At 36.1% G+C, this 12,666-nt stretch overlaps 1 protein-coding gene across 1 annotated transcript in view; it reads right to left on the bottom strand.

The window, feature by feature from the left end:
• Window positions 1-12,666, bottom strand: part of TTC27 (tetratricopeptide repeat domain 27) — a gene marked incomplete at both ends in the record, with an annotated part of 167,242 nt that overhangs the window by 100,329 nt on the left and 54,247 nt on the right. Inside the window, 2 exons of the mRNA XM_081998456.1 lie at window positions 2,650-2,786; window positions 6,650-6,814. Of these exons, the coding sequence (XP_081854582.1) occupies window positions 2,650-2,786; window positions 6,650-6,814 (302 nt within the window). The remainder of the gene's footprint in view (window positions 1-2,649; window positions 2,787-6,649; window positions 6,815-12,666) is intronic.

Here is a 12,666-nt window from a genome sequence, read left to right as displayed (position 1 = left end):
ACCCAGCTTGGTGTCATCTGCAAACTTACTGAGGGAGCACTTGATCCCCTCATCCAGATCATCGATAAAGATACTGAACAAGACTGGCCCCAAAACCAAGCCCTGGGGAACACCGCTTGTGACCAGCCGACAGCTGGATTTAACTCCATTCACCACAACTCTCTGAGCTCGGCCGTCCAGCCATCCAAATAACTTGTTCAGTCATCTTACTGACTGATAACAGGGGAAGAACTTTAAGACCATAGAAAAAAAGCACTCCAAAACAGGAGATGAAAATGAGGTGTGACCAGTCTCAACTTGGCCTTTATACATATTGGCAGGGTTTATAATTCTTTTAGGAATTTTTCCACTCATGCAGGTCAATTCCTATCTTTAGACAAATAGACTATTTTCCTTTATCTACAAATGGCAGATGTGAAATAAGAACACTGGAGAGGGGAAGAAAATTTCCCTGTAATAATTTTACAGCATGGTCACAGTCCTTTTAGCTTTCCATATGCATATGTTAATTCTGTGGAGATTCTCAGCACCTTTCAAGACCTAGCTTCTATGCATTTTCCATGAACATCCTTTTAAAAGTATACAAGGTACATCAAGCATCTGGCCTAAACTTAGACAGGGATGCAATGATGTTGTTGGTAGTTTTTGGCAGATAGAGAATAACATTAACTCCAATTTTAGCTAAAAGAACTTCAAAATACACTCTAGGTTGACAAATTTGAGACCAGATCTGGTAAAAGAAACACTAGGACTCACTGTTAAACACTGACAAATTACATGAAGCTGTATTTTGATACTACATTATCAATCAAGACATGTTAGAAAAAGGGATAAACACCCAAAACCTTTAAGTGGTAATTCAACACACACATGATTTTGGGAGTCCACCTAGTCAAGACTGGTCTAATACCTGTTACAGGACACTCACACATGATATTAATAAAATGTCTGAACTTGAAATACCTCAGGTTTTTCCTCAAAGCAGCACATGGTTTTACTAATACTATTTTCTAGAATTTCTGACACACGTGAAATGCAGAAATAAAGGTTCTGTTTGGGTTTTTTGTTGTTGTGGTGGTGTTTTTGGTGTTTGTTTTTTTTTTTTTGTCCAGAAGTAGACTGTGGGAACAGAAAGCCTAACTTGACTTAATAGGCAGCCCGAATAACTTATGACAGAATTGTATGACACTGTCGCTCAGACTCGCACAAAACTCAACTCACTCCCTGTAGCCAAAACCTCTCAAGTCCTTTCCAGCATCACATTTTTACTTTTCAGAAAGAGTAGACATGCTTACTTTCTCTAGCATTATTTTCAAGATACATTCAGTAAAATTTTCGTAGGAAAATGTGAATAACACTATCATGAACAATTTTTAAAGGTTCCAAATATGCCAGAAATATCTTTCTCAAACTCTCTGCTAAACTTATCGCAGTGGCTTTAGGTCTGTTCACTAAAAGGACATACAAACACAGTATGTTGTTAGTAAGGATAATATATTTCATTCCAGCTTATACCTACAGCCTAAAAAAGCATTGCCATTTTTATTGAAACTGTCATTATTTTATTCCAAATTAAAGTCCTTATCATATATAGACTACAAAGGCAAATTCTTCAGAAAATTGTGAATAACTGGAAAAAAGTCAGACAATATCCCAGTTAGGGACCCTCTGAGAACACCACATCATATCATTTAGTTCTAGGTAAGTTGATCTTAAAGTCTGCAACTAAGTCCGGCATTCACCAAGTGGCCTCCCCTGAGCTCTCACTATCCTTAAATGAGTTGCTATACATAGTTCTATCTTAAGCACAAATTGTGACATATATGCAGTCAATCTCTTTTCATCAAATTGAATACAACACTTAAGGACATACTAATGGACAAGCAAAAAAGCTAGGATAGTCTCCTAAGATATTTGTGCATTCATTTTAGAAATAGAGAAGTATTGTCAAATTCTTTTGCTTAAGATCCCTGCTTGACCTAGAAGTCTATCAAGGCATAACTTTTTTTTTGAAAGGCTCTCCAACCCGAAGAATAAATCTTGGACCATAATGCCTCCACTTATCTCTGGCTTCTTTAGCAAGTTCAAATAAGTTAAAATCTTGACCAGAACTTCTCATAAGGAAAAAATGCCATCCCAAAACAATTTAGTGGTTATTGAGCAATTTAGAATTGAAGTCATCATGTACACCTTTAAGATCAGTAGGGCCAAGTCACATAATTCATGCCAGTAGGAATACCTAGACCAATTTCCTATCTTCGCACTTGTACTAAGCATGTCTCTGAGTCCTTAGGAATATGTGTGTTTTTATGATGCCTTGCAGGTTATTTTGAAAATCTGTCTCTTGTCCGTTTTCCTAACTCCATCATTCTTAGTCACAAGAAATTAATACATAAAGTGTAGAAGATCACATTTGCAAACATGCTTTTAGTTGAGTAGCTACATCTGTCTTGCAGACAGTCATATGTTGTTTTACCCCATGTTCTTTAATATTAAGCAAATGACTGCCCCACACCTTTTAAAAAAACTTTCAGAAATCATGAGTAAGTTTCTCCTAGGCACCACACACTTTTTCCTTGCAGACACCAAAGAGAAGCTTCAGAACATTTTAATTTTAAGAAGTTAAAGGAATTCTTCTCAAATACATACCATTGTTAAGTTTTCTAGAGGTGTTGGAGCTGGACTTAGTTCACTATGAGGAAGAAGGAATTCATTTGTTCTTTGCACATCCAAAATAAGCTGTGCAACATATTTTTCCTGAAACCGTGTTCTCTTCCCCAAAGCACCTACAGAAAATTAATATAAGTATCAATGAACACTAAAACCCAGTAATTGCATCATATACCAGAAAGTTGCTCACAAAAAATGTAAAAAACAACCCCAACCAAACAAAAAAAAACACAAAACGAGAAACACATTGAGAATTAACCAATGAAATTTAGCAGTGGTTTAACTCTGCTTGATCTCTTTGCAGTGAACTACATATGTTCTCACTGCTAACTGTGACATACAAAGAAATACATATTACAAATATACAAACACAGTTAGGTAGGTCTTGCAAAGCCACTTTTAGGTAAATTCCCCAGAAACCACCATATTGTCTCTTGAAAACTCATAATCATCAAGTTTCATCACTTCCTTACTTATTCCCTAGCAATAAACCACGAACAATTGTTTGATTTGCCTGCTAAAAGTTAATGAAAACATGGAGACATTTAGGCAAATGAAAATCCCGTATCATCTTACAGGCCATCATTTTAAATATTTCAAATCTTCGTTTGAAGACTTAGGTCTATGAAGAAGGATCACAGACATGATGTTACCATAGTACAGCACATAAGATACTGTAAAAGTAGCATGGGAGAGAGTGAAACAGCAAACCAGTGAAGGCTGTCTACTGAATTAATCAATATTCGGAATGCACAATGTGAAATTGCTCTCAGTGTTGTTTCTTCAGTTCTTTATTGAGCCCTTAGACAACTTTTACTAGTTTTTAGGGTGACAATTGACATTTATAGCAAACTGAAAAGTAAAATATGTCTGTTGTTCTTCTGTTAGCAACCTGTTTGCAAGTTGAAATCAAAGAACTCACAGAACAATTACAGGACAGGAATTTAAAATAACAGAATCCTAACCAGAGCCAAAACAGAGCTAAAAATTACTCTATAAAATTTGGAGGTTTGCTTGCTTATTATTACTTATGTTACAATGCTCAGATAACTTGAACTGTGAAAGTCAAATAACAGAAACAGAAGACTGAATGTTGATCCACTGTTACTTTTTCAGAACGAATTCAGATCAAGTAAAGTTCTTAGTCTCATTATAGTTTTGAAAATTTTGCAGGACGTAAAAACTTTGAGGTAAAGATGATTGACTGCTCATGTGACAAAAGCCTGAGGATGAGGCCATTGTCAGAGAATCACCTGGTACTAGCACAGAAATAACGGTCATCTCCTTTTCTTCCTAGAGATGGAAAGAGAGCAGTAGGGAAGCCAGAAGTTAAACTGATTTCTCCTTTTCTGCCAATCACCCCTTTTAATGGGAAAGCCCTGTGTTAAGGATTCATGAAGAAATGAAAAAGGTTCTAAAAATGTCACCTTAAAATTGCAAGGCACACTGCAGAGAATAGAAACACACACAGACAGAAGTGCTGGGTAATGATTCATACTAATTTTACATGGTACACTCAATTCCCAATTTTAATAATCCTTAATAATCATTATGCTCTAATTCACTTCCTATTATGTCTTACTGCTTAAAGAGCTGAACAAAACACTTGCACAGTTATGCTGGTTACCAATGAAGTTACTTGCTACCACCCAGAAACTGTGATTTGTTTATGCTCTGAGATGCACACACCCCTCCACCCCATTTTTTTAAGCAAAGAATTCTTTACTATTACAGGGACAAAACAATCATTTTTATTTGGAAAATATATATCACGTCTGTTTAAGCTGGGGGAAAAATTTGCTTGCTTTATACCACCACATATCCTCACAAAAGAGAGAATCTACACAGAGACTTTACTTTCTGTTCCATATTAAAAGTTCCCAGGGAGGCACTACTAGGCATGAAAACAACAAGCAGACAATATGCAGACCTCAGAGTTCAGCATTATTAATCCTCCAGATCTGATCTTAAATTTATTTTGGATTACCACCCTTCATTTTAGTAAATTTATATGCAAGAAGGACCACAATCTGCTCTTATTGGAAAATGTTTTGTGGAGTTATTGATGGTTGTGACTCATTGTGAGGGACATAAGGATGCTTTTTAATAAATTATGAATATAGCACAGACCTGGATTAATGGGACTTGAGAAAGTACACAAGTCAAAACAAGTATGATTTATTCACACATTTTAAAAATAATTTCGGAAAATATTCGTTCTAAATTCTCTCTAAGAACAGAATATATTTCCATGACGTAATAAAATGTTCAACTACTAGGGAGTACAACCGTTAAAGAATAAAAACATCTTAAAATCCTTTCCTAAAAAGGAAATTCCTTCCAAAGGTCTTTAAAATGTCTTTGCTAGAGGTTGAATTTTTACATTAAAGCAAAGTCTTTTTTGATGATGTAACATTCCTTTCATTTAGCCAAAACATGCATGTCAAATGAATTTATCTAGAATGCCAACAATTCCCACATGTTCAGTTCAGTTCATTTGCCTTCAGGTTAGACATCCTTCATACTTAATCTCATAGATTTATGGAGATAAACCACAGAACTTCTAGGAATTTCACAACATTTTTTCCAAGAGACCATATCACCACGATCTCTCTCTGGGACTAGTATAACCTCTTGGTAAAGTAATCAAAAATACAAATAATTCTACCGCATCCAAACTCTTTCTCCCCTCCTCCAAACAAGAGTTTTTTTCCTAGGCTACATTTCAGGAAATTATTAATCCAAAATCTAAAGATCTCCTTTAAATGGGAAAAAAAAAAATCCAACATGTAGCTGTAAGTTGAGGAATATCAGTGAATATACTGATATATACTGTATATACTGACTATATACCTGCCACTTTGATTTTACTACTTCTTAGTTAATAAAATTTTTATAGCTTGAGTATCATCACAGGCACTGATGCTTTTAATAAAAAACAAGAAAAATATAGGTTAATTTTAAACAGAACTACCTCATAATAGCAAGTTTGCAGTACATGCCACACATGGAACACATCACAGTACATGTTGTTGCACATAGGAAAAAAGGGTAAGGATCAGTTGAAATGCATGGAATGCCTCTGAACAAATATATGGAAATTATTCTTATGTTTTAAGCAGATACCATTGAATATAATCAATTTATAGCTATGCAAAAACATTATGCACAAGATTTTCATTACGAGATTTTTCAAAAGTAAACCTTTAAAAACCTTTAAAAAAATTAGCATAGAGTTCCACAACAATTGTTTGAGTTTTCATTTTGGTTCGTTATTTTTTTAATGAAAATATTAAACTGACTCAGGATATAAGCAGAGGCAGCTGCAGCTCCAATCTAAATATAAAGGAACAGCTAGCCTTGTGATATACAGTGGTGTAGTAAGTAAGGAGACTGCAAGTTTCAGTTCCTTATCCTTAGTCCTTTCCACTAATAAGCCTATAGAAAAAACTATATAAAGGTTTTTTGCATTTCTACTCAGGCACAATCAAAAGTGCTCACACAGAAGATGTGTGCATTTTATGCCATTTTGATTACCTAGCAGGACCAGCTAGACAAAACAGTCCCATATATATATATGTAATTTTAAATTAAGTTACAAGTGCAGCAATCTCATCTGCCTGACTCCAAAGAATAGGTTCAGAAAGGACAAAGTCTTCATAGCGATTGAATCCGTGATATTTCTGTTCATCAGGAATTTGACTTTTCTACTTATTTCCTGTGATAACAACAGTCCTGGAAGCGACTTCTAAATGCTATTTACATGGAGTAGATCGAGGCTAGCGGCATAGAAGTTGAAAGACTGCAAACCATCTTGCAGACTTCTTTATAAATGTCTCCGAAGTTATTCATCATGACACCAACTAGTTTTATGAGTCCCACAACAACTAGACCTAGAATTTTACATGAAACACAGGAAGGAAGGTTTGTAATACTACAGCTGCTCAGACACCAATATTAGGGATGATTAGGAACTTACCTGTCAGAGTAATCTGCAGTTTTGTTATGTCTTTAGCTGCATTGAAACACTCTTTAGCTTTTTTATACTCATAGTAATACAAAAATGTATAGGCGCACTCAAGATAGAACTGAATTGCTAAGTGCCAGCTTTCACCACCCGTGAACAAAGTTTCTGCTTCTGTCACTGCAAATAAAAAAAAAAAAAGCTATGAGGACGCAGTCCAGGAGAATGATATTTAAAAAACCCAAACAAAACATGTAAAACACCAGGAGAAAAAGTTTGTTATGCTTAAAGCAGACCTGTTGTTCTTTACACCTCCACACATTTAAAAATCCACAGTCAGTGTATAGAAGACATGCACTGTGCATAAAGCACTATTTTTCAAGTTTTATATCTAAGTAATACTACTAGAAAAAACAAAAGTTTGATCTTCTCTTATATTTTAGGCAAAGTTGAATTGGGGTATATCACTCTTGCAGGACATAAACAACCCTGTCTTGGTCCTGCTAAAGAACATAGGAACTCAGACTACAGGACTGAGGTAATATCCTCCTTCAGTAGCAGGCTTCAAATGAGAAAGTTTCACCAGCAGATTGAGCACTGAATGGGAACTTAGGACTCTTCAGGGTTTTTATTTGTTTGTTTATTTGCTTCTTTGCATGTGTCTTTTTTGTTTTTATTTGTTTGCGTGGGGGTTTTTTGTTTGTTTTTATAATTACTGATTTGCTGACTGATAATGGTCATGTTCTCCATCTGAACAGGAGAAAATAACTTCATAAGTAAATCTGAAATCTTTAGGAAAGAAGACTTGATATTTTTTAATCCAGCATAGAAGCATTTGTATTCCTTATATATTTAAATTCTACCTATCAAAATACAGTAAATGACAAAAGAATATTCTTGCATAGTAAAATACAAACTATTAAGTTGAAATCTATTCATGTGAATTATTCTTAAATGGAAGTGTTCTTTTGCTTTGTGCTTTATTTATTTTGCCCAAAGATATTTACATAATAGCATTCTTTCAAAGCTCACGGCATCACAGTACCTAAAAAGACTGGTACCCAAGATTAACATAGATGCTGTGTTACTTAATGGATGCTTAGTTTTTCAAACATGCTTTAAAGATAAGTAAAAAGTCTTACTACACAAAAAACTAATACTATGAAGGATTTTTTAAACATTTTCCTATGACTTTTGAATTTAGACATTGGCAGTCAATCCCAGCCTGAACAGATTTTGTCTAAACCTCCTAGGTTTTGGGTTTTTTTTTGAGCACTTGTTAATCCTCAAAATCTTTCAATTAATGTTCAGGCTTAGCAGCTTTCTATATATTTTTACACAGCTAGAAAAGAAACAAGTATTATAACATTCTTTTTTAATTCAGTAAGTAAGAATTTGCATGGATAAAGCCTGTCTGGTAACTTAAACTTTTTTCAAAGTCTGAATTTAGTGATTTTGTTTAATGAAAGCAAATGGGTAATTTAAAAATATTGCTCCAATGGTTTTCAGTTAACGTCGGATAGAGAATGCAGCAGGTTACAACTTAATCCTTAAAAAAACCCCAAACCTCTAAAGAGACTACAACTATTTAAAACCAAAGTCTGTGGAATTTAACCACCGCTTTTAACACAAAGCCTATTTCAAACATATTACTTCAAAACTCAGAAAGTCAGATGAATGTTAACCTCACGTCTGAGTAATGTATACTCTTCATCAAGAAATGATCTGAGGTTTTAATGTTTTTGTCCATATTTATCATTAAACACGTTGTCTTTTTAAAAAAAGAGAATAATGCCCATAGGACCGTAAAACATCTGCCTTTCTAACAAAATACATATACAATGCCATTCTGGTGGTTTCCCAAAGGACATGAGGAAAAAATAAATTTTTTTTTTCTATGAGGTGTTATTAAAAGCACTGAAAAATTCACTGAGGGTTTTACACAAATGCAAACAGATTTACACTGACTCTTTAGCGTATTTTGAGCCACTAAATCCTGAAGGGCCACTGTCAGTGCAACAAAGCTTACAAGATACTGAATGTGCAGGTATACATGTAGAAACAGCACAAAAATGCAGCTTTCCAACTGAATGATTTTGATTCAATTACAAAGAAAAAAACCAACTTATAGTCTATAACCATATGTTACTTCTTGATTTTTTCCATAGGTAACAAGTTTCAATGATCTGAATATAAAATTACTTGTGCTAAAACCATATATACTGCTATAATGAACTGAAGCAACACACTAAGAAACAGTCTTACTACTCCCTATCTAATTTACTATCTATCATTTACTTACAATGCTAATCACAGAACTTGGTAAGTTTAGGCATTCGAGACTTCAAGGACCTTTGTGGAAAGCCTCACATCATTACTACTGACGTAGCTGCACAGAAGCAGCAATGTCCCAAACTTAAGACATCTCATCATGTTTGGCACAAGGCCAAATGGATGGGAAACTGTGCTGAGCCCTGTTGGTTTTGTACAACAGCTGCTTCAGAACAGCAGGGAATCACTGCAGCTGTCTTCTGTTCAGGTGATGACCTTGACCTTATACTTGAGCATAACACATTTTAAATAGAAAAGATAATTCCTCCTGAATTTGAAGGTCTTTTTCTCTAGTAATTAAGACAGTTTTCTAGTCAAGTTGATACAGAATAAGCAAGTGGGTTTTTCGAGCCCTAATCAAAGACTATTTGAAATGTTTATTAAGTATTTATTTTATGGAATATGAAGGTACTTGTTTGAAATACCAGATGGCTTTAATTAGAAAGTAAATAAACTGTTAGAGGCAGCAAAACCTGCCTGGAAAAACTCACTACAGATTCAAGTGTACTTTACACCATCTTCTCTGAAAACCATATCGAGGAGTCTCAAAACAGGTCACTGAAAACAGATATCTTAGTACTTGTTTAGTGCCTGCGCATATGCAGCAGCATCTTCTCCACAGATGAGAGCTGCACAAACTACTTATCTCTACCTGGTATCATCTAGTCAATGAATATAAACTAATTTTATGATTACTTCTCTTTCAGCTTTGTTCCAAGTTTTTAAGTATTTCCAAGAAGAAAAAAAATAAGTTACATAAATATGCTACAAATTTCTCTATTATGGATTTTATCTCTGTAACAGAACCCAAAAATATTTTCATGTGCTCTGCATTCTCCAAAGTTAAAATACTAAAACTATTCTGTCAAACAAGAATTGCAGTACTTGAATAGAACTGCAAAACCACTGGCATCTAAGTATCTTTGACACAGTGTGTCTACAGAACACATATACTCAAAATACCAAAAAAATTACCTAAAAATGAACAGAAGACTATTTACAGTTTATAAGCTTTTAAAAAAAAAAAATATTGCAGGCATATGTCATTAACCCTCCTTATCTGAATGAGGCACACCAGCACCACTTATTTCATAATATAAAATTTACAGATATTTGTATTGGGTTTGTATTACACAGAGCCAATGCCAGCTGGCTCCAAAACGGACCCGCTGCTGGTCAAGGCCAAGCCCATCATCAATGGTGGTAGCACCTCTGGGATAACATTTAAGGTGGTAAAAAAAAAAGGCAACGGCAACTGGAGCTGGAGAGACAGTGAGAATACATGAGAGAAACAAGTCTGCAGACACCCAGGCCAGTGGAGGAGGAAGGGCAGGAGGTGCTCCTGGTGCTGGAGCAGAGATTCCCCTGCAGCCCCTGGTGAAGACCATGGTGAGGCCAGCTGTCCCCCTGCAGCCCATGGAGCTCCACGCTGGAGTGGAGCTCCACGCTGGAGCAGATCTCCACCTGCAGCCTGTGGAGGACCCCACGCTGGAGCAGGGGGATGCCCGAAGGAGACTGTGACCCCATGGGCAGCCCATGCTGGAGCTGGCTCCTGGCAGGATCCATGACCCTGTGGAGAGAGGAGCCCAGGCTGGAGCAGGTTTGCTGGCAGGACTTGTGATCCCATGGGGGACCCAGGCTGGAGCAGCCTGTTCCTGAAGGACGGCGCCCCGTTGGGGGACCCAGGCTGGAGCAGTTTGTGAAGAACTGCAGCCTGTGGGAGGGACTCACGTTGGAGAAGTTCATGGAGGATTGTCTCCCGTGGGAGGGAGCCCACACTGGAGCACGGGAAGAGTGTGAGGAGTCCTCCCCCTGAGGAGGAAGGAGCGGCAGAGACAACATGTGATGAACTGACCACAATCCCCATTCCCTGTCCCCCTGTGCTGCTCAGGGAGAGGAGGTAGAGACAATCGGGAGTGAAGTTGAGCCCAGGAAGAAGGTGTTTTTTAATATTGGGTTTTATTTCTCATTATCCTACTCTGATTTGATTGGTAATAAATTCATTTTTTCCCAAGTCTGTTTTGCCCATGACTCTAATTACTGACTCATCTTTCACTGTCCTTATCTTGACTCACAAGCTTCGCATTATACTTTCTCTCCCCTGTCCAGCTGTGAATGGGAGTGATAGAGCGGCTTGGTGGGCACCTATCATCCAGCCAGGGTCAATCCACCACAGTATTTTTAGGTAAACATTTAGAACATATACATTCTGGAAGAGCTGTACAACGTAACACACAAATATTCAAGCCTTACTACATTAAAACTGAGCAACAACAAATTTGTCTCAAAAAACTTACCCCTAACCATCAAACTAAGGAAAATAACTCTCTCTGGAAGAGTTATTACCTCTATGCGCCTCTGTTCTTAAAATGGCTATGAGAAGTAGGTGGGAGATTAGCTTTTACAACATACCTTGGAATTCACATTTTAAGGTATTTTTATTTTCAGTCCAAGTATTTAAACAGGCTAAACTTGTAAGACTAACCCCACCACACTGCCAACACCCATTTTTTAAGTAAAACTCAATTTTCTATAATTTAATTTGCAAATTAAAAATGCAACTTAGATTTCATTCTTTGTACCTGTTAAAGTCCAACCCCTAACCCCAGTCCCTGGCCTATAAATTAATATACCAACAAATTTATCACAATGTGCTTGAAGTACACCTGTCAATTACTTTCTAGTATGTCCATCAAATCAGTAACACTTCCAACTTTCCAAGAAATAAAAAGTTTAAAAGAGTAAGTAGAATTTAATCTTGATTCCCATAGCTGTGCAAGATAACTCTAGAAGTTAGTTCAAAATTCTCTAATAAAGTATTGAAGAAACACAAAAATTATAGTTTGCGTCAATTGCAACAATTGCAACTCCAGTCTAGTATCCAGTAAGAGCATTAAGTCAGTTCCTTCTTCACTGCAGATGACCCAGTAAAATCCTCTACTCAATTTCATTACTGTACTAACATCTTTGTTACATCTAGATGTTACATCTAACATCTATTTGGACGTTCTTCAAAGACCAAAACCCACTTCATATTTTACATATAATTTTAACGGCCTGAACCTACATACAGTTCAGATCCAAAAAACTCCATTAAGGTGCGGTAGGAGAGGGGAGAGTTGAAACTTTGGCATTTAAGATTGCTGCCTTTGTCAAAATAAAACATACACGACAACTCAGCTCTAAATGCAATAAAAAATTTCTTACATGTAATTGGTTGGAAATTTTAGGTTTGTGAAGTTAAATGAAGAATCTTTAGCTAACTATTAGGGGCAAATGTACCTAACAGCTTGCCTCCTTTTTCCAGCTTTATCCATTGCTGTAGCAAATTATATTAATGGTCTATATAAGAGTTTGTTCCTCTTAAAAAGAAAAAAATCCCAAGCAATATAATTACATTCGACATTTTAACTTTCTACATTATGCTTTGTATATGTCAGCATGTATATAAGACAACATTAGAACTAAGTTATGTATTTTCTCTACATATAATGCAGAGGGGTAACAAATCTCAATACTTAGGTAAGGATAGAGAAAATAGGGAAAAAAGTTTATCTCCCCCCAATGAAGATACAGAAGAACAATGACGTTCCCTTTTCAAACCAAAATAAGCTCAGTTAAATAAGGAATGAAAACGGTACAGAATGGCTTCAAGAGAGTTTGTGGTAAGTTAACAGTGCTAAGCACGGGGGAACAAAGCC

This window comes from Phaethon aethereus (genome assembly GCF_964289735.1).
Source record: "Phaethon aethereus genome assembly, chromosome: 3".
Lineage (NCBI taxonomy): Eukaryota > Metazoa > Chordata > Aves > Phaethontiformes > Phaethontidae > Phaethon > Phaethon aethereus.
Note: the sequence above shows the minus strand (reverse complement) of the source record. Positions and strands in the feature narration are given on the sequence as shown.